At 42.9% G+C, this 22,893-nt stretch overlaps 1 protein-coding gene across 5 annotated transcripts in view; it reads right to left on the bottom strand.

Moving 5' to 3' along the window:
* The window catches only part of COMMD1 (copper metabolism domain containing 1), a 186,544-nt gene extending 163,843 nt beyond the window's left edge, over positions 1–22,701 (bottom strand). Inside the window, exon 1 of one of the 5 annotated variants that reach the window (XR_008664948.1) lies at positions 10,837–11,052. Coding sequence is in view for 2 of the 5 variants with exons in the window: in XM_055329114.1 (XP_055185089.1) it covers positions 10,837–11,013 (177 nt within the window). In the remaining 3 variants the exon portion in view is untranslated. Of the gene's footprint in view, positions 1–10,836; positions 11,053–22,561 lie in introns of those variants that run through there. The other 4 variants (XM_055329117.1, XM_055329114.1, XM_055329115.1 and 1 more) reach the window with 4 other exon arrangements.
* Positions 22,702–22,893: the final 192 nt, after the last annotated feature.

Raw genomic sequence — 22,893 nt, 5'->3', positions numbered from 1 at the left:
AAAACATGCTTCAGGCTCTGAGAAGAGACACAGAGTAAGCAGAGACCAGTGAGAAGATAGCGCTACTCTAAGTGTACATCTTGGATGTTCAGGTGATGCTCTGACAGCCATTCTGGCCCTAAAGACCAAGTCAAGAAACATAAAAGAAGGTCCCGAAACAGTCAAATCCCCAACCATGAAAAACATCATCGTGACTGTAATCAACCATATTCCTGAGGACCCCCTACGCAGGGTCTAGAGGGAGACAACTAAAGGCAGGCAAATTATTTTTGTGCTGTCTCTGTCCTTTCTTTTCAGTTCATTGTAACTAATAAGTAGGCCTCTCATTGCTTTTTTTTTTTTTTTTTTTTTTTTTATTTATGACAGCCACAGAGAGAGAGAGAGAGAGAGAGGCAGAGACACAGGCAGAGGGAGAAGCAGGCTCCATGCACCGGGAGCCCGACGTGGGACTCGATCCCGGGTCTCCAGGATCGCGCCCTGGGCCAAAGACAGGCGCCAAACCACTGCGCCACCCAGGGATCCCTCATTGCTTTTCTTTGTCATAGAGTGGGCTAGGAACCACTCTCAACTGCCTATAATCTGCGTAAGTTGGCACACTCTGGCTGCCTTTTCAAAAGGTAACCACAGGGGACCCCTGGGTGGCGCAGTGGTTTGGCGCCTGCCTTTGGCCCAGGGCGCGATCCTGGAGACCGGGGATCGAGTCCCATGTCGGGCTCCCGGTGCATGGAGCCTACTTCTCCCTCTGCCTATGTCTCTGCCTCTCTCTCTCTCTCTCTGTGACTATCATAAATAAATAAAACTTAAAAAAAAAGGTAACCACAAACTGAGGAACTATATATTCCTCAAGGGCAGGGACGATCGCCGTGATGTTTACTGCTGCATCCCAAGCACAGGGAATGGCATGTATTAAGATACCTAATATTTGTGGTATAAATAATGCACAAAAACATTAATGCCGGTTATGTCAGCATGTGGTATTATGTGTTCTTACACATCTCACCTTTTTTTTTTAAGCTTTTATTTATTTATTCATGAGAGATACAGAGAGAGGCAGAGACATAGGCAGAGAGAGGCAGAGAGAGAGAAGCAGGCTCCGCATGCAGGGAGCCCGACGTGGGACTTGATCCCAGGTCTCCAGGATCACGCCCTGGGCCAAAGGCAGGCGCCAAACTGCTGAGCCACCCAAGCATCCCCACATCTCACATTTCTAAACCTTCTTTAATGAGGCTAAATAATGCTTATAATAAATAACACTCAATATTTGTAAAAGAAAAAAAAATTAAATCCTGCATTCTTCAGATGAATACTGAATTACAAGACCATATTGACACAGGTCCTTTCTTTCTCATCAATCTAATTCTCAAACAAATTACAAATTTTCACGGCTTTAAAAAGTGAAATAGAACCAGGTACTTAAAATAGAAATACTTTGGGGGCACCTGGGTGGCTCAGTCAGTTAAGCATCTGCCTTTTGATTTCAGTTCAGGTCAGGATCTCAGGGTTGGGAGATCAAGCCCTGTGTGGAGCTCTGTACTCAGCAGAGTCGACTTAGGATTCTCTCTCCCTTTCCTTCTGCCCCTCCCCCCTGCTCATGCAAAAGCACTTTTTCTTTCTCTCTTTCTAAAACAAATAAAATCTTTAAAATAGAAATATTTTTGTAGTCTTTTACTATTATAATTTTTTTCTTAAATTTACTTATTTATTTTTAGTACTCTCTACACCCAACATGGGGCTAAAACTCATGACCCCAAGACCAGGAATCATCCTCTTCCAACTGAGCCAGCCAGGTAGCCCTCAGAGCTTTTATTCTTTTATTTATTTTTTTTAATTATTTATTTATGATAGTCATACAGAGAGAGAGAGAGAGAGAGAGACAGAGACACAGGCAGAGGGAGAAGCAGGCTCCATGCACCGGGAGCCCGACGTGGGATTCGATCCCGGGTCTCCAGGATCGCGCCCTGGGCCAAAGGCAGGCGCCAAACCGCTGCGCCACCCAGGGATCCCAGAGCTTTTATTTTTTTAAGTAACCACTACAGTCAACATGGGGCTCAAACTTACAAAACTGGGATCAGGGCAGCCCGGGTGGCTCAGCGGTTTAGCGCCACCTTCAGCCCAGGGCATGATCCTGAAGACCTGGGATCAAGTCCCACGTCAGGCTCCCTGCATGGAGCCTGCTTCTCCCTCTGCCTGTGTCTCTGCCTCTCTCTCTCTCCTCTCTGTGTATTCTCATGAATAAATAAATAAAATCCTTAAAAAAAAAAAAACAAAAAACAAAACTGGGATCAAGTCACATGCTCTACCAACTGAACCAGCCAACAGGAACCCCTTATATCTTTTTAAGACGTATTTATTTGGGGGAGGAGGGCAGAGGAGAGGGAGACAAAGAATCTCAGGCAGACTTCCCACTGAGTGTGGAGCTCAACAGGGTACACAATCCCATGACCCTGAGATCAAGATGTGAGCTGAAACCAAGAGTCAGACACTGAACTGAATGAGTCACCCAGGTGCCCCTAAATCTTATTATATTATTGATAAGTTATTCTCTTATGTAATTTTAAACCAGTTTTTGTGTTGACTGTTTTTACTTGACTTTCACACTCACAACATTATATATTACCTTAAATTACATTAACAAGCACATGAACTTCACGTACTCTGAATATGAAAAAAATCCAAATTCAAATTCTATGTCTTACGAAGAACATACACTTAGTACCACAGAAACATTAAAGCTCATTTCTTATCTATATTTTAGGTTTTAAAGGCCACAAGATCTCTTGTCACAATCACTCAACTCTGTTATTGTAATAAAAAAAACTGCTACAGGCAAAAAGTAAATGAATAAGCATCTGATCATGCTCCATTAAAACTTTATTTATAAAAATGGCAGCAGGGGGCACCTGGCTGGTTTGGTTGGTGGAGCATGTGACTCTTGACCTCCAGGTTGTGGGTTTGAGCTCCACATTGGGCAGAGATTACTTAAAAATAAAAATCTTTTTTAAAAAATTAAAAAATAAACAAAAAAAAAGGCATCAAGCCAGATTCATCCCATGGGCCATAGTTTGCTAACACCTGGATTAGAATATTATACCCATCAACTCTCCCCATATATAATTAGTGCAGGTTTTCTCTCATACTTATCTTTTTCTTAAGATTTTATTTATTTATTTTTATTTTTTTATTTATTTTTTATTTATTTATGATAGTCACACAGAGAGAGAGAGGCAGAGACATAGGCAGAGGGAGAAGCAGGCTCCATGCATCCAGAGCCCGACGTGGGATCCCTATTTATTTATTTTTAGATAGAGTGTTGAGCGCTCCTTTAAGTGGGGAGCCTGATAAGGGAGCTGAATCTCATGAGCCTGAGATCAGGCCTGAGCCAAAATCAAGAGTTGGTCACTCAACACACTGAGCCACCCAGGTACCCCTTTCTCGAATGCTTATCTTTCTTTTTCTTTATTTTAGAGAGGAAGCAAGAGAGAGCATGAGTGGGGGGGGGGGGGGCAGAGGAAGAGAGAATCTACAAGCAGACTCCCTTCTGAGCACAGAGCCCAAGGCAGGGTTTGATTTCATGAGATCATGACCTGAGCTGAAAACAAAGAGTCAAATGCTTAATGCTTAACTGACAGAGTCCCTCTCATGCTTACCTTTTTAAGGGCAATCTCCATATTTAAGCACTATCCACTCATTCACTTATTCTACAGATTTTTACTTTTACATGCTAGAAACAGTATTCAAAGTTAATAATAAAAAAGGAAAAAATAACAAAGTTCTGCCTTCTTAATGCTTACATTCCAATAGGAGAGACAACAAATAAACAAGCTAATCTAAGGTAGTGCTAAGAATGGAGAAAAGTAAAGCAGGGTAAAAAGAGTGGAGGAGAAGAGGTGAGACTCTTTGAGTAAGTCAAGAAAGACCTCAAAGGAAATCACTTTTAAGTAAAGAATGAAGGAAGCAAATGAGCTCAGGGAAAATTATTGCAGGCATACAGATGAGCGAGTGCAAAGGCCCTGAAGAGTCAGAAAGCACTTAACAGGTTTAAATAAAGATAAGAAGATTAGTGTGGCTCGAAATGAGAAAATATGAAGAGAGAACCAGGTAGGGCAGAGGTCATATAAGGTAAAAGGACTGGATTTTATTTTAAGTTTTATATGAAGCCATGAATATGGAATGGTTGAAAGTCAGAAAGTAAGGAGATATGATGTGTGTTTTAAAAGGATCACTGCTGGGCAGCCCAGGTGTTTCAGCGGTTTGGTGCCGCCTTCAGCCCAGGGTGTGATCCTGGAGACCTGGGATCCAGTTCCACGCCGGGCTCCCTGCATGGAGCCTGCTTCTACCTCTGCCTGTGTCTGTGCCTCTGTGTGTGTGTGTGTGTGTGTGTGTCTCATGAATGAATGAATGAATGAATGAATGAATGAATAAATAAATAAATAAAATATTTTAAAATAAATATATATATAATAATAAAAGGATCACTGGTTTATTTGTCAATTACATCTCAGTAATCCTGGGGGGGAGGGGGAGGATCACTGGTAGCTATGTCGAGAATAGACTACAGGGGCTAAGAGTGGAACAGAAAGATGAATCCTTAAGCTATTGCTTACATTTCTAGACTTCCAAAAAAAGAACTAAACGAGGGTGCCTGGCTGGTTCAGTCAGGAGAACATGCAACTCTTGATCTCAGGATCCTGAGTTCAAGCCCCAGATTGGGCATGGAGCCTACTTAAAAATAATTATTTTTTTAAAAATAGGATCTGGGATTCCTGGGTGGCACAGCGGTTTAGCGCCTGCCTTTGGCCCAGGGCGCAATCCTGCAGTCCCAGGATCGAGTCCCGCGTCGGGCTCCCGGTGCGTGGAGCCTGCTTCTCCCTCTGCCTATGTCTCTGCCTCTCTCTCTCTCTCTCTCTCTCTCTAACATAAATAAATACAAATAAAATAAAAATAAAAATAGGATCTAAACATATTCCTAAATTCAAATCATAAAGGAAAAGAGAAATGGGTAAGCTAATTTTTGGTTGTAAATTTTGACTTCTGTAGTATAGGAATATATCAACAATAAACAAAACAAGATCCAACAGAATTTTCATTAAAAATTTTTGTTTTGGATGGAGCTAGAGTATAATACTAAGCAAAATAAGAGAAAAACAAACACCATATGATTTCACTCACAGATGAAATTTAAGAAACAAAACAGATGAGTGAAGAAAAAAACAGAAACAGACCCTTAACTATGGAGAACAAACTGATGGAGGGGTAAATAGGTAATAGGGATTAAGGAGTGCACTTGTTGTGATGGGCACTAGGTGATATGAGGAACTGTTTAATCACTATATTGCACATCTGAAACTAATATGCAACACTGCATGTTAACTATACTGGAATTAAAATAAAAACTTATGGGATGCCTGGGTGGCTCAGCGGCTGAACATCTGCCTTCAGCTAAGGGAGTGATCCCAAGGTCCAAGGATGGAGTCTGACATCGGGCTCCCTGTGAGGAGCCCGTTTCTCCCTCTGCCTGTGTCTCTGCCTCTCTCTGTGTCTCATGAATAAATAAATAAAATCTTTAAAAAATAATAAATAAATAAAATAAAAAATTAATTAAAAATTTTTAATATGAAATTTCAGTGAGGGAACACAAAATCACCACCAACAGAGGGCAGTAGTGAATACAGAATATAGGTATACAAAAGATGATCTAGCTCAAGTAAGATCCTTCTCTAGAATTCCAGTAAACTAGAACAAGGAGAGTCCCTTGCAAAGTTGATAGCTGAGGCAAGAAATAGAGAAGATGCAAATACTTACCTAGAAGAACCTAAAATTATAAATATAAATCAAAAAGATAGGTTAAAATAGCAGAGTATTTATATACAATGTCATCTCCCTAACAAGACCCATCACTCTCAATTCACTGGTTTCACTGCTTCTCAGGAGCTACCAAAAATAGAGCAAAGGAATGGGCAACTTCATGTATCTACAAACAGATGAAAGGTATGCTTTTTGTGAGCAACAGGTAAAGCTAGAAAGGATCAATGTCTCAGCCAAGTAGGGTAGGAAAACCTCCAAGTGGGAAACAGGCTAGTAGAGCAATCAGCACATTACAGCTGGCACACAATGTGAAGGTTAGAGGGGAAGACTGCAGCTTGGGATATCTGAAACCCACAGTCTATGAATGAACGCTGGCTGTTGGCAATAAGGAGCCTAACATGTATATCCATTACCTGTTCCCTGCCAGGAGTTACACATCTTTCCTCCTATCCCTATTGTCCCTCTTGCTCTCACTTTCTTCACAGAACTTCTCTATAGATGATTGGAAGTATGGCCACCAAATGAGATAGGGTACTACTCCACTTTTATCCTCGATTTGTTTCCCTTTGCTCAGATTCCTGCATTTTTAAAATATTTTCCTCTCTGCTCTTCTAGCCTGCGTGTTGAATTTAAATAGCTGAGACCCTATAAAGACAAAAGAAAAAAATGTTTGGACTTCTGCTGTATACATGTAAAAATGTATACTATGTTATACTTATTAGGATGGCTAGTATCCAAAAAAAAAAAAAAAATCAAGTGTTGGCAAGAGTGTGAAGAAATCAGAACTCTTACATACTGTTGGTGGAAACGTAAGATGGAACAGCCGTTGTGGAAAACAACTTGGCAGTTCCTCAAAATATTAAAAATAGAATTACCATATGACCCAACAATTCCATCTCTGGATATATATCCCAAAGAACTGAAAGCAGGGTCTCAAAAGAGATTAGCTGCACCCCTGTGTTCACAGCAGCATCATTCACAATAACTGGAATCAACCCAAGTGTCTAATGACATGAATGGATAAAGCAAGTGTCGTATATACATACAATGGATTATTCAGCCTTTAAAAGGAATTTCTGACATATGCAACATGAACCTTGATGACATTATGCTAAGCAAAGGAAGTCAGCCACAAAAAAAGACAAATAGTGTCCACTTACATGAGATACTTAGAGTAGTCAAAATCATAGAAACAGTAGAATGGTGGTTGCCAGAGGCTTCCAGGTGGGGGTGAGGTCATTATGGGGAGTTATTAATAGGTATAGAATTTTAGTTTCACAAGATGAAGAGAGTTATGGATGATGGCAAGGGATGTACAACATTATAAATGTATTTAATACTGTACACTTTAAAACGGTTAAGATGAGGGGCACCTGGATGGCTCAGTCAGTTAAGTGTCTGCCTTCAGCTCAAGTCATGATCCTGGGGTTCTGGGGATAGATCCCCTGTATCAGGCTTGCTGCTCAGTGGGGAACCTGTTTCTCCCTCTCCTTCTACAGCTCCCCATGACTCTGCTCTCTGTCAAATAATACAGTCTTCAAAAAATAAATTTTAAAATAATAATAAAATGGTTAAGACAATAATTTTTTTTCTTTTTTTAAAGATTTATTCATTTATTTTAGAAAGAGCATGTGTGAAGGGGGGGGCAGAGAGAGAGGGGGAGAGAGAAACTCCCAAGCAGACTCCCCACTGAGCAGGGAGGCCACTATGGGGCTGGAGCCCAATGCAGGGCTCGATCCCACAACCCTGAGATCAAGACTCTAGCCGAAACCAAGATATGGATGCTTAAGAGACTGTGTTACCCAAGCACCTCCAATGACAAATTTTATATTAAGTATTTTGCCACAATTTAAAAAAAAAAAAAAAGTATGCCCTGCTCAAGAGCAGGAATTATAGTAAGCAGAAATAAAAAGTTGTGTTATTTTTTTCTTGGCTCCTCCGCCAATACATATTAGGTACCACCATGCTATGGTCAAATTGGACTATTTACCATTTCCTGTGAACCTGTTCTACATTTTCCTGCCTCACTCCTGCTGTTTTCTTAACCTAGAATGCCTTATATGGCTGCCCCTCATTTTAGTCTAAAACATTCCACTTTCTTCAAGAGCAGCAAAAATGGCATCTCCAAGAACCTGCCCAAAAGAGCTAACGTCTCTTTCTGTCCGCAGTAGCTTACTCAGACCTCTATTTCCAAATACTCAGCATCCTTGAACCATGACTGCTTGTGTGTGTGCTCTTTTACTGCAGAAGGACATGCTCAGGGATCCCCAGGTGGCTCGGTGGTTTAGCATCTGCCTTCAGCCCAGGCCATGGTCCTGGAGTCCCGGGATCGAGTCCCACATCGGGCTCCCTGCATGGAGCCTGCTTCTCCCTCTGCCTCTCTCTCTCTCTCTCTCTCTCATAAATAAATAAAATCTTAAAAAAAAAAAAAAAAAAAGAAGACGAAGAGAGGACAGGCTCAAAGCTTCCGTATAAAAAGCTTGTGTTTTCTTAAAAATTAGAAAGATGTTCATATCTCAGTGTTGCTTAAAAGGTAAATGAAGATTGGAACTAGGGATCCCTGGGTGGCGCAGCAGTTTAGCACCTGCCTTTGGCCCAGGGCGCGATCCTGGAGACCCGGGATCGAATCCCACGTCCGGCTCCTGGTGCATGGAGCCTGCTTCTCCCTCTGTCTATGTCTCTGCCTCTCTCTCTCTCTCTCTCTCTCTCTCTCTCTGTGACTATCATAAATAAATAAAAATTAAAAAAAAAAGAAGAAGAAGATTGGAACTAGATGTCATCTAGAACCCATTGTTTCAGCCCTAAGTCAAACAATCAAAGGCTTTTTCCCTTGGTACCTCAATGGGCTATATAGAAGCACAGGCAAATCTTCTGTTCCATTCCCAACTTGGCTCACACCAAGTGAGCCACGCCAGCTCTTCAACCCAAAATTACTTAGAAAACTGAAGTATTCCATCCTCAGGCAGAGGACTGAAAGCAGAGAGAGCAATACTTGGATATATTCAGCAATATATTTATAAGTAAGTAACAGAGTTTCCAAGCAATGTCTTCTTTGGGTAGCCTGCAATTTCTACCTCATAACCAAACAAAATCATCAAAATATTGTCCATCTACAGAGCAGTAGTCCCCATTGTGTGGAGTTCCTAAGACACTGCCTACACATGTGCTGTTCTTACTTCTTGGCCGGCAGTCCCTCATCCTTATCCCCCTTGTAGGCCTAGCAAACACCTCAAAAACCGAGGTAAGACGGGGATGCCTGGGTGGCTCAGCGGTTTGGCGCCTGCCTTCCACCCAGGGTGTAATCCTGGGGTCCTGGGATCGAGTCCCACGTCAGGAAGAAGTCAAATTCTCTAGGAAACCTTTTTTGAAAAAAAAAAAAAAAAAAAAAAAAAAAAGGAAAACTTTTTTGACCACTTGGAGAAAATCTTTTAGATTTGATAGAAACAGACGGCATTCAGTAGTGTTTATGGTATCAGTTAAAATTAGAATAGGGGCACCTGGGCAGCCTGGGTGGCCCAGGGGTTCAGCGCTGCCTTCAGCCCAGGGCCTGATCCCGGAGACCCGAGATCCAGTCCCGCATCAGGCTCCCTCTGCCAGTGTCTCTGCGCCTCTCTCTCTGTGTCTCTCATGAATAAATAAATAAAATCTAAAAAAAAAAAAAAAAAATAGAATAGGGGCACCAGGCTGGCTTAGTCAGTAGAACATTTAATTTTTGATCTTGGGGTTGTGAGTTCAAGCCCCACCTTGGGTGTAGAGATTACATAAAGATAAAACCTTTAAAATAAAATTTCACAAAATGTCTAGGATCAGACCTGAGATACCTCTAATATTTCCATGAGACGGTCCATTTACTTTTCGTGAAACGATTGCTTTGCTTTTTTTTTTTTTTTCTGGATTCAAATCCTGTAAAAGGAACTGCCTTTTTAAAGTCTTGTGGTTTTGAAGCAAATAGCGGATGCAAAAAGCATATGAAATTTCAACACTGCCTTTAATCAACCTGTGATTTTAGACAACTAGACTTAGACTCCCTGAGCCTGTTTCCTATTCTTTAAAACGGGTGTCCACCTAGTACAGTTCCTCACACACAGAAAAGCCCATAAAAATTGAAAATCATTTATTTAAAGATTTTAGTTATTCAAGAGAGACACACAGAGAGGGGTGGGGGGGGGAGACACAGGCAGAGGGAGAAGCAGGCTCCATGCAGGGAACCCGACCCAGGACTCGACTCCGGGTCTCCAGGGTCACGCTCTGGGCCGAAGACAGACGCTCAACTGCTGAACCACCCAGGCGTCCCTGCTTCTTACTTTTTTACTGTGGCTTTCAGAAAATTTTAAATTATATGTTTAGCGGTTGAACACCTGCCTTCAGCCCTGGGCGTGATCCTGGAGACCCGGGATCGAGTCCCACGTCGGTCTCCCTGCACGGAACCTGCTTCTCCCTCTGCCTCTGTGTGTATGTGTGTCATGAATAAATAAATAAAACCTTTGAAAAAAGTTGCACGTTTAGCTCTCGTTACACTTCTACGGGACAGGCTGACTCACACTGACTTCGGGCTGGTAGACGTGCCCTCCGGCCCGCGCCGCGCACCCTGGACAGGGCTTCTCTCGGGCCAGTCGCTCACTCGCACACTCCCGTTTGCACAACCAGGGAACTCTACGACCTCATAGCTCTTTGGTTTTTAATTTTAAGCTGGAACGCACAGACTCGCCGAGGCAACTCGAAATTGCGGTCCACGCAAAGCGAGAAAAGGTGGCGGGAAGACACAAACACAAGCAGAGGCAGAGGCAGAAGGAGAGGCAGAGGCAGACCTCTCCGGTGCCTGTCGGTCAGCCCTGCCGGGGGTGCTGCGAGCCGGCGCAGACAGCGGGCGGAGGCGCCCCGGCGAGCGCCCCGGGTCTGAGGGAGCGAGACGGACAGCCGCGGGGGCAGGTGTCGGGAGCAAAGCCTTTTCAGCTTCTGGGGCGACCAAGCCGAGGGCGGAGGGGCAGGGGTGGGGGCTCTGCGGCCGCAGCGGCAAGGGAGGACCGGTACCTTAAGGATGCCCCTCATCTTCGCCAGAAAGGGGCGGAACTCCTCGAGGGACACCTCCGGATAGAGCTGGCTCCGCAGCAGCTCCTCCGTGATGCCCTGGTGCCCGTAGAAAGCTTCCTGGGCCAGGCCGCTCAGCAGCCCGCCCAGCGCCTTGGAGCCCTCGAGCTCGGCCGCCATGCTGGCCGGCAGCCCCGCCCCCCGCAGCCGAGCGCGGCCCCGCTACGGCAGCCGGGAGGGGCCCAAAGGCCTTGGGCGAAGGCGCGAGGGCGGACCGAGGCGACGTTCCTACCGGAGGTCGGCATTGGCAGCTCCCAGCTTTGATCTGCTAAACCCACCCCCGTCTAGGCTGCCACCGCGGAGCTAGGCATCCAGTTCCAGAAGAATCACTTTATTTATGCAGATTCCCTTCATCACGCCAGGGCCTACCGAAAGGAAAAAAAATCACTTGGCGGAGATCACTGGTGATGGGGAGCTAGCCTATGAAAGTGGCAATCTGACTTTCGGATGGCTGCATCTCCTTTGAGGCCTTGCCAACCCACTAACTGAATAGGGTCTATCACTCATATCTAATCTCTGCCTAATCATTACCTGCCCACCTTTTATCCCAGAAAATTTAACTATCCCCTGATAATATAATGTGTTTGCTAAAGATTGTTAGTTGCCTTTTTATATTTATGTGTCATGTCTTTCTGGCTGGATTAATGGCTTTGATCCAATGCTCCTTTCTAGAACAAACATTTGGCTAACACTTTCTTTACAATCCTGAAATGAAATGCATAGATCATGTAACTTTCTTTTTTTTTTTAATTTTTATTTATTTATGATAGTCACATAGAATGAGAGAGAGAGAGGCAGAGACACAGGCAGAGGGAGAAGCAGGCTCCATGCACCGGGAGCCCGATGTGGGATTCGATCCCGGGTCTCCAGGATCGCGCCCTGGTCCAAAAGGCAGGCGCCAAACCGCTGCGCCACCCAGGGATCCCTCATGTAACTTTATACCCGTATAGTTTTCAAAATATATATATATATAATAATATAAAATATATATATATATTATTCACCCATGGAAAGAAATGAAGTACTGATACATGCTACAGCATGGATGAATCTTTAAAACATACTAAGCGAAAGAAGACAGACACAAAAGGTGAGATAGTGTATGATCCTATCTGCATGAGACATCCAGAATAGACAAATCCATGGAGACAGAAAGATTTAATGGTTGCCAGGGACCTAGAGGAAGGGGGAATGGACCAGTGGGTACCAGAGTTCTTTCAGGGGTGATAAAAATGTTTTAGATAGTGGTTATGGTTACACAACTTTGTGAATATACTAAACCCATCAAATTATACACTAAAATATGAAGTTCAGGGGGATCCCTGGGTGGCTCAGCGGTTTAGCGCCTGCCTTCTGCCCAGGGCATAATCCTGGAGTCCTGGGATCGAGTCCCAAATCAGGCTCCTGCATGGAGCCTGCCTCTCCTCTCTCTCTCTCTCTCTCTCTCTCTCTCACACACACGAATAAATAAAAAATAAATAAAATAAAAGATGAATTTCAGGGACGCCTGGGTGGCTCAGTGTTTGAGCATCTGCCTTCAGCTCAGGACATGATCCCGGGGTCCTAGGGCTGAGTTCTGCATCAGGCTTCTCACAGGGAGCCTGCTTCTCCCTCTGCCTATGTCTCTGCCTCTCTCTGTGTGTCTCTCATGAATAAATACATAAAATCTTTAAAAAAAATGAATTTCATAGTAAATGAATGTTATTTCAATTTAAAAATCAATAATGATTGATTTATCAAATAAATTTTCAATAAAAATCAATAATGACCTAATTATAATTTAGAATAAAAATAGAAGGAAATTAATTTATAAAAATGTATTTCAATATGTAAGTGTTGGGGCACAACTACACTAGGTGACTAGGAGACATGGGGTAGCCAAATGCCCGCAGCTTTATGTTGAACCTCCTGTGACTTCTACAAATGCAAATTATTGACACAGGTGTCCTGTATTGGTGACTCCAGAGAGAAAAAGAGAGAGCAGTTGCCTCTGGTAACCTGATCTTCTGAAATGTAAACAAAGGTTAGTAATGTTCAGAACAAAAAACTTTTTTCCTCACTTTACCCAGTAACCAGGAATGTTCTGTGTATATTAAAGCTATGGCAAGAACATAAACACAATGGTATAACAGAGTTCAATTGCGGGCTTAGACAATAAATACATGTAGGTTTTTCACCTAAATGAATGTCCCCCTATATGGCAGGATGTCTTATACTCCTGGCCCCTGTCCAGCCTGGGCCATCCCACCCCTCCATTGTTGTGACAACTAACATCCCCTCTCAAGGTAGTGCTACCTTGTTGCTGTGTTGAGAATCACTGATCTAGACCGTTTTAATGAATTTGCCTGAAGTCAAGAGGCATTCTTTATAATAGAAAAGATATTTATCTTTTCCTAAAGGAATTAATTTTCTGAAAGGCAAATTCAGAGATGCTATTACAGCTCCAAGAAGACCAAACTTAGAGATAAATTATACATTGTGTTAAGTATCCTGTAAGAATTGCAGAGAGTGGCCAACATAAGGGGGAAGAAGTGTGGTTGAGTAGAAACAGCACTTGTAAGCACACGATTTTCAAATTACCCACCAGAAAGTCTGTACCATTTATTTCCATGAAACCTTACTAACACTGACTAATATTATTCTATATAATCTTTGCCATATGTTAGATGAGAAATATTATTGTTTTCATTTGTATTTCTTCAATTTTGAGAATAAATACTTTTTTAAAAAAATTGCATTTATTGGGATCCCTGGGTGGCACAGTGGTTTGGCGCCTGCCTTTGGCCTGGGGCGTGATCCTGGAGACCCAGGAACGAATCCCACATCGGGCTCCCGTGCATGGAGCCTGCTTCTCTCTCTGCCTGTGTCTCTGCCTCTCTCTCTCTGTGTGACTATCATAAATAAATAAAAAATTTAAAAAAATTTAAAATTGCATTTATTGGGATCCCTGGGTGGCGCAGAGGTTTGGCGCCTGCCTTTGGCCCAGGGCGCGATCCTGGAGACCCGGGATCGAATCCCACGTCGGGCTCCCGGTGCATGGAGCCTGCTTCTCCCTCTGCCTGTGTCTCTGCCTCTCTCTCTCTCTGTGACTATCATAAATAAATAAATAAAAAATTAAAAAAAAAACACTAAAATTGCATTTATTTATTCATGAAAGGCACAGAGAGAGAGAGAGAGGTAGACACACAGGCAGAGGGAGAAGCGGGCTCCATGCAGGGAGCCCGACATGGGACACAATCCTGGGTCTCCAGGATCACGCTCTGAGCCAAAGGCTCAACCGCTGAGCCACCCAGGTGTCCCAATGAATGCTTTTTTATATATATTTATTGACTACTTGTATTTCTTCCCACGTTCCTGGCAATTCTCTATAGAGTTTCTTCCACTTCAGTGATTTCTAAGAGCTCTTATCCAAGGGGAATATCAATGTTTTCCACCTATATTGAGATATTTTCCTCAGATTTAGATGGTTAGATCTGCCAACCTGCATAGAAAAAGTCTGGAAGGTTATTCACCAACATGTTACGGAGTGTACCTCTGAATAATTGAGAATGATTTTTTGTTTGTTTTTGTTTTATTGTTTTAACAATTATTATTTTTTTAAGATTTTATTTATTTATTCATGAGAGAGAGAGAGAGAGGGGGGGGCAGAGACACAGGCAGAGGGAGAAGCAGGCTCCATGCAGGGAGCCCAACATGGGACTCGATCCCGGGTCTCCAGGATCAGGCCCTGGGCTGAAGGCAGCGCTAAACCGCTGAGCTACCCGGGCTGCCCTGTTTTTGTTTTAGAGAAGGAGAAAGGTGGGAAGAGTCAGAGGGAGAGGAAGAGAATCCCAAGAAGTCTCCATGCCCAGCGCAGATCTCACAACCCTGAGATCATGGCTGAGCTGAAATCAAGAGTCAGACACATAACTGTCTGAGCCACCCAATACCCCGAGAATGGTTTTTATTTGCTTCTTTCTGCTTACGTGATTTTTCTAAATGTCTACAGTGTACATGCAATACTGTTGCAATAAAAAGTTAGATAATGAAAATATAAAATAAGCAATATGTTCTAAAATCAAAATCCTTTTAATAAAAAGCTTTAAAGAACACAGGTGTTCTCCATGACTGACAAAGCTATGCACCCTACATAGTGTTTCTTGAATGTTTTGATAAATTAAGATCCTCTCATAATCCAATAGAAGCCTCAGATACTTTCCCCCCCCAAGTATTTACACACCAAGTGTAGCCTACAATATATAGGGGTCAATTTATCCTTCTGAAGTCTTTCTATAAATCTGTTTTTACTGGCCCTATGAACTCCCTCTCAGTACTCCCAGGTCTAATTAAAACTCACAAGAAATAGATAATTCTTTTAGAAGCAGAGGAAACGGGCTGGCTCAGTGGTTTAGCGCTGCCTTCAGCCCAGGGCCTGATCCTGGAGACCTGGGATCAAGTCCCACATCAGGCTCTCTGCATGGAGCCTGCTTCTCCCTCTGCCTGTGTCTCTGCCTCTCTCTCTCTCTCTCTCTCTATCTCTCTCTGAGTCTCTCATGAATAAATAAATAAAATCTTAAAAAAAAAAAGCAGAGGAAACTACTATATATCACTACTACTGTTTAGCTCTTAACTCATTGTATGTAATACCTGGACATACGACTGCCTGCTTGAGCCTACAGCAAGTTCTAAAACACTAATGTAATCAATGAAAGAAAATTATCCCATGCCACCAGGAGCTGCTTTTGCCATTACCAGTGCACCTGTTCCAGGTTGATTGACAGTTGCATTGCTGGAATGCCTTTCAAACAAAAGTATCAAAGCCACAAAGCTTTATTTTATTAAATTTCAGAACACAACCTGTGTTGCAGATAACCAGGGCACAGTCCCATTAGAAGGACTGCCTAAGGCAAAGCAACAGCAAAGAAAATACCCTGAAGCCTTGGCTCAAATGGAAAGTACAAGTACCCAAACAGCCTTCCCGTCTCCATTCTAAGTTCCATTAAGCAATTGGTCACTTCTCTTAAACCACACCTTCTATGGCTCACAGGCTGCTTGATCCTAAGCCAGAAATGGGTGTTTTTGTAAAGATTTTCCATTTCTGAAAATGTTAAAATAAGAAATGTGTACTGAAATAATGTGCAAACACAAGAGCCCAAAGTTTTGCAATAAACTGTCCCTGCTCCCTGTCTCCACTCTTACCTTTTCAAATTCTGATTACCATTGACTCCACTCAGCCAGCCAGCCGCTCAGCAGCTATTAGTGTGGAGAGCTTTGTGCCATTCTGCTAGGCTCCAGGGAATACAGAAATGAACAAAACAGTCTCTGTCCTAAAATCTTACATCCTGGAAAGGGAAAAGGATACCTAAATGAAGGACAGCAGAATAAACCACCTTAAAATATGCCACTTTGCCATACGGATTACTTTGAGTTAAAGGCAATGAGAAGAAGCAGATATAAGAGAAAGCTTTTGGCCCTCCTATTTGCTTGAAAGCAGGACATAAATTTTCAAAAGCATCCTTCCTCTGTCTACCAAGAAAGACAAAAGTTAATCCCAGGAGACAACCTTTAGACTCTTACCAATGAAAAAGGCATGGAATTAAACTGTAACAGACTTTACTCTCTTTTACTGGGCTTTTCCTGGTTATCGCCCCATAACTGGCCTCCCTGACCTTTCTTCTTTTGTCTTTTGCTGAAGATGGCATATAAACTCGTGTTCTAAGCCGTTGAAGTAGTCATTCTTTCCTGGGTATCTCACATGTATACATAAGGTACACATGTTAATAAAATTCTGTTTTTCTCATTAATCTGTCTTTTGTTAGAGGGGTCCCAGCCGAGAACTTACAAAACCAGAGGCAAATTATTTTTGCCTCCTCTACTTAAACAGATGATTAACATACCATGAACTTAAGGTTACTACTACATACCTAGAAGTAACTATCAGATTTGGTAGAAGAAAAAAACTGATTGTATAGGTCAGAGTAGCTTAACGGTGAGTCTCGTGTTGAAGGGGGTAAGTAATCAGGACAGGACACTAGTTAACCCAGGAGCTGGATCTGGGCAATCAGAGGCTCCTCACCCCATCTCATCCTTGGAATGTACCTTCTGCCAAACTCCCACAGTAGGAGCTATTCCAAGAACATCGTCTGCAGAAAGTTAGGTGCTGTTGAGACCATCTGGATGGTATATGTGGCCGAGCCCAGTTTCGGCCTCTATATAAACTTTAAGATGACAGGTGCAGAGATCTACTCATGTTGCAGGCACCCAAGGCAAGCCTCATAGGTAAATCCCCTTGCTTGTTAAAACTGCCAGTTTTGAGTGGTCTGCCTCTTTCTCCAATCTCTCTGGCCTTCATCTGCCTGGTTTCAGGTTTCACCCAGGAAGCTCTGAAGGTTGCAAACCAACAAATAACCAGACATGATGCAGGGGAAACAGCATGTTCCTGTGTATGGAGGCACGAAATACAGTGGTAGGCTGAGGTACATTATGAACCCCAGAGTGTAACCACAGGACATACTACACCAAAAAGTGGAATCCTGGCACAGTGAATATTTGTAGAAACCTGAGAAACAAAACTTGAAAAATAACAGGTATAGGAAGAACTCTTCGATCTCCCCCTTCTCTTCTGAAGTAGGTCAGAAGACTCTCATGTGAGAGTTGCCCTCCCTGTACCAAGAGCATTGTTATCTCCAAAGATGGAGGGATGCCAAGAGGAATCTGAGCAAACAGACCTTTGCTGAGTTTTCCCAGTTTTACAATGCTTAGCTCTTATCTTTTTATCCTATCACATTTTCCCCCCACAACTTCCACTCCTCATCAAATCTAGCATAAAAATAGTCAGGTTTAACCACTTCTTCAGGTCTTGTCCTTGTCAAGCCTCTCATGTCACATGAAACTTACATTAAATAGATTTGTATGCTTTTCTCTTGTTAATCTGTCTTTCGTTATAGAACCCCAGCCAAGAAGCTAGAAGGGCAGAAGGAAAAAGATATTTTTCCTCCCCTACAATATCAGGAGTAGGGTAATAAATCTAGAAAGAGACAGACTCTGTGTCAAAGAGATGGAGAGTTTACGCATAATGCTGACTTTTATACTTGGCTGTTGAGGAGTAACTGAACAGTTGTAAGCAGGGGAGTAATAACAAGATCAGATTTTCGGGTCTTTAAAAAGATTAATTTGAGAGAGAAAAAGAGCACTCGCACACAGGTACACACAAGTGGGGCGGGGGGCAGAGGGAAGGATATAAGACATGACCCTGAGATCATGACTTGAGCTGACCAAGAGTCAGAACCTTAACTGACTGAGCCACCCAGGCACCCCATCAGATTTGCATTTTTAAAAGATTCCTCTAGGCGGCGGCGTGGCAAATAAGCTGAAGGGAAGGCCAAGGCTAGTCAATCACTGTAAGCAAACAGATGATGACGTGGGTCTGACCTAACGCAATGGCACTTAGGATGGAGAATATAAGACAGGTTCTTATTCTTTTTTTTTTTTGTATCCTTTTTTATTAAAAAAAGATTTTATTTATTCATGAGAGACACAGAGAGCAAGGCAGAGACACAGGCAGAGGGAGAAGCAGGCTCCCCACAGGTAGCCCTATGCAGGACTCGACCCCAGGACCCTGATATCATGACCTTAGCCAAAGGCAGAAACTCAACCACTGAGCCACCCAGGCATTCCTAAGACAGGTTCTTGTTAAAAACAAGGAGATCTGCAGGCTTTGGATGAGGGAAGAAAGGAAAAAAAAATGAAAGGGATGATTCCCAATTTCTGGTTGAGGTGACATATAGGAAGTCAATTTACTTTTTTTTTTTTAAAGATTTTATTTATTTATTCATGAGACACACAGAGAGAGAAAGGGGCAGAGACACAGGCTGAGGGAGAAGCAGGATCGACGCAGGGAGCCCCTCGTGGGCCTTGATCTTGGGACCCCAGGATCAAGCCCTGGGCCAAAGGCAGGCACTAAACCGCCGAGCCACCCAGGGATCCCCAGGTCAGTTTATTTGTGTGCTAACCCTCCACCTATCTTATGTGTCCTTGAATCCTTCAATGAGCTGTGTGAATCAAAATAACTCTCACAGCAAGCAGCTGGAATAAACTGCCACAGGATAAAACTCTCATTCTGAGGGCGCCTGGGTGGTTTGGTTGGTTAAGCAGCTACCTTCAGCTCAGGTGGTCCTGGGATCCAGCCTCATTTAGCATTCTCTGCTCGGCAGGGAGCCTGCTGCTCCCTCTCCCTCTGCCTGCCACTCACCCTGCTTATACTTTCTCTCTTTCTGTCAAATAAATAAAAATATGTTTTAAAAAAAACTCTCATTCTGCATTTTAAAATATTAACTCAAACTCAGACTCAAAGATTTAGGAAATGGGGTGGACTTTGAAACGATGGAAAATATCTGGAGAAGTCTAGTCTTGTTTTCTGTGTATCAAAGCTTTTTTTTTTTTTTTCAACTTTTTCTTAGGGAAAATTTCAACCACAAAGTAAAAAGAATAGTGTAATGAGCTTCTATGCTCCCATCACCAGCTTCAACAAGTACTGAAACATTGTCTATCTTGTTCCAACTCTATTCCCAGTCACTTCCCCCTTACTGTTTTGAAAAATCCCTGATAGAACTCTTTATTGGTAAATACTTCATTATGTTTCTCTAAAAGATAGACACTTAAAAAAAATAACTATTCCACATAACATATAGCTTTCTTAATAATTATTAAATATAAATCCATACTCAAACTTCTGTCTCACAAACTTCATTTTTGTGGGAAGAGGCAGCAAAGCAAGGTTTATGGAGTGATACAGTACAAAGCTCCCAAAGACAGAGGGGACAACCCAAGGGAGTTCCCTCAAACTTCATTTTTTAAAATTTTTTATTTATTCATGAAAGACACACAGAGAGAGGCAGAGACATAGGCAGACGGAGAAGCAGGCTCCCCACGGGGAGCCCAATGCAGGACTTGATTCCAGGACCCCGGGATCATGACCTGAGCCAAAGGCAGATGCTCAGCCAGAGCCACCCAGGTGCCCCAAACTTCATATTTTATAACTGTCTGAATATTTAAGTAGTTGATTAACTAGCAAGAGACAATTAGTTTTCTTCTCCCTTGCAGAGTTGTTATTGAGACCACCATTAAGCCCCATTTTACTAAGCTATATTGCTTGCATCATTCTTTTAATTTTTTAAGTTTATTTACTTATTAAGTAATCTCTACACCTAATATGGGGCTCAAACTCACAACCCTGAGATCAATAGTCACTCCCCCTATTAAGCCAGCCACACACCTTCATTCCTTTTTGTTAATCTGAAGTCTCTTTTAATCTATAGGTTCCCCTTCCATCTTGTTTTTGCTTTGCTTTTCTTGCAATTTAGTTGCAGGTCATTTATCCTAAAGAGTTTCTCACATTCTATATTTTATTGATTGTATCCTCGTGGGGTACCATTTTAAAAAAAACATATTCTATCCTTGTAGGTCCTGTAAACCTGTAAATTAGAAATTAGATCTAGGAACTTGATTAGATTCAGGTTCAATTCTTTTTTTCTTCCATTGGGAAGTATCTAATATCTGCTTGCCTCTCTTTCCATGTTGTGCTCCACATCTTGACCCCCAAGAGAACAATCATTTATCTTGCCTACAAATTTGCAATAATTTGTATTAGTTCATTCCTATTTTTAGATAGAAAATCTGGTTTACTGAGGTACCTGGGTGGTTCAGTCAGTTAAGCATCTGCCTGTTCTCAATGTCATCAACTAATGCAAAGGAATAGATTATACATTAACAATAAAAACTATTGTCTTTGGTGTGAAAACTTAAGTGAGAAAATAATACATCCCTCTCTCCTTTTCCAATCCCAACCAGACCTAGCTCAGTTATAGGGGTTTAGCAAGTGGTTCAGCATCCATTCTAGGGAAGATAACACTTACCTGGACAGATGGCCAAATACTAGTTTTATAAAATCTACTTTACAAATCATTAAAGAAATTCTATAAGGCTATTGCTATTGCCAACATTCTCATATACGCTTTGTGTCTCCTTGGTTCTGACAGGATTTTTTTCAATATCTCCATCCTTCACTAACAACAGTGCTTTGCATAGCATACAAAAGTCTGCACATTTTAATAATGTAATGCAGTTGAGCATCTGCCTTTGGCTGATAATGTAATGTAATGCAGTTGAGCATCTGCAATTACTGTATATCAACACTGTTAAGCAAACAAATTTTCAGCACTTATTTATTGGGTAAGTCCAGGGCGGTTAAAAAGTAATTCTGATCTGTTGCAGAACAATACAATATATAACTTGAAACCTTTAAGATAATTAAAGCAATTGTCTTACCCATGGGAACTATCCCAAAAACCCAGTAATGGCATCTTCCAAATTCTGCTTTGTCCTTTATGGCTCATAGATCTACTCCTTAAAAATTAGGAGAGTCAGGGGACACCTGGGTGTCTCAGCAGTTGAGCATCTGCCTTTGGCTCAGGGCATGATCCCGCGGTCCCGGGATTGAGTCCCACATCCGGCTCCCTGCAGGGAGCCTGCTTCTCCTTCTGCCTGTGTCTCTGCCTCTCTCTCTCTCTCCCTCTCTGTGTCTCTCATGAATAAATAAATCTTTATTTATTTTTTTTATAAATGTATTCATTTATTCATTGGAGACAGAGAAAGAGACAGAGAGGCAGAGACACAGGCAGAGGGAGAAGCAGGCTCCACGCAGGGAGCCCAACGCAGGACTCGATCCCGGGTCTCCAGGGTCACGCCCTGGGCCAAAGGCGGCGCTAGACCGCTGCGCCACCGGGACTGCCCCTAAATAAATCTTTAAAAAAAAAATTAGGAGAGTCTAGCCTTAGAGATCATGAAATTTAATCTTACTATTATATAGGTGAGGAAAAAGGGAGACCCAGAGAACTTAAATGACTTGCCCAAAATCACATAGTTAACAAGTAGCAAAATAGAATTCAAGCCAGGATTTTGCACCCCAGATAAATGCTATATTCATTGTTGCACATCAGTTGTCTTAACAAGTAATTATAGGGTACTTATGAGCTACATCATAGAAGTCTGATTCTTTCTAAAAGCGAAATCAGCTTGGTTTCCACTTGGGTCATGATCTCAGGTCATAAGATGGAGCCTCCTGCGGGCTCTGCACTCAGCAGGGCCTCTGCTAGAGATTCTCTCCCTCTCCCTCTGACCTTCCCTCTGCTCGCTCTCACAGACAGGCTCTCTCTAAAATAAATAAAGCTTTTTTTTATTATTTATTTTATTGAATTTCTTTATTCACGAGAGACACAGAGAGGCAGAGACACAGGCAGAGGGAGAAGCAGGCTCCCCACGGGGAGCCCAATGCAGGACTGGATCCCAGGACCGAAGCATCAGGACCTGAGCCAAAGGCGGACGCTCAAGCACTGAGCCACCCAGGTAAAAACAAAAACATAAAAAATAAAAACAGCCAGCATCAAAGGCATGTGGACCAGAGAGCACTTGGGAAGGTTCACCTTCTAGGGCTCACCTCCTCGAGGTGTGTAAAAGCCCCCAGCGCTCACAGGGTTAAGGGCTTTGCAACCACCGTCCTTGACCATATATCCCAGGCATCCCTGCTCTGTGAACTTCCCTAATAAAACAGTGTTAACGGGAGCCCGGCGCTTTAACTCATGACCTGGGAAGTCGTTGCTCTCCATGGAACATACGGTTTCAATCTACTTACAGGCTGACCCGGGGCTTGGTGTTTCGTTATCAGATCGGGGGGGGGGGGCGCCCACTTCATGGACTTATCGTGAAGGTTACAGGAGATACAGAGTCCCAAGGTTTTAGCCATGACCCTGGCACAGAACAAGTAAATGATCGTAACTGGACCGAAGGCTCGGGCTCCCCGTGCGTGGCTCGGGCGCGTCGCGTTAACGGAAGGACCTCGCGGCCCGCGGAGGCCAGGGCAGCGCGCGAGGTGGGTGCCCAACGCCCGCCTGTAAAATCGCGGGGTGTCCAGCCTGCCTCGCAGGGGCCCCCCGCCTCCCCTTCCCCATCGCGCCTGCACCCCCG

The sequence above is a fragment of the Nyctereutes procyonoides genome, unplaced genomic scaffold (genome assembly GCF_905146905.1).
Source record: "Nyctereutes procyonoides isolate TBG_1078 unplaced genomic scaffold, NYPRO_anot_genome, whole genome shotgun sequence".
In the NCBI taxonomy this organism is placed as follows: Eukaryota; Metazoa; Chordata; class Mammalia; order Carnivora; family Canidae; genus Nyctereutes; species Nyctereutes procyonoides.
This window is presented reverse-complemented; position numbering and strand designations above follow the sequence as displayed.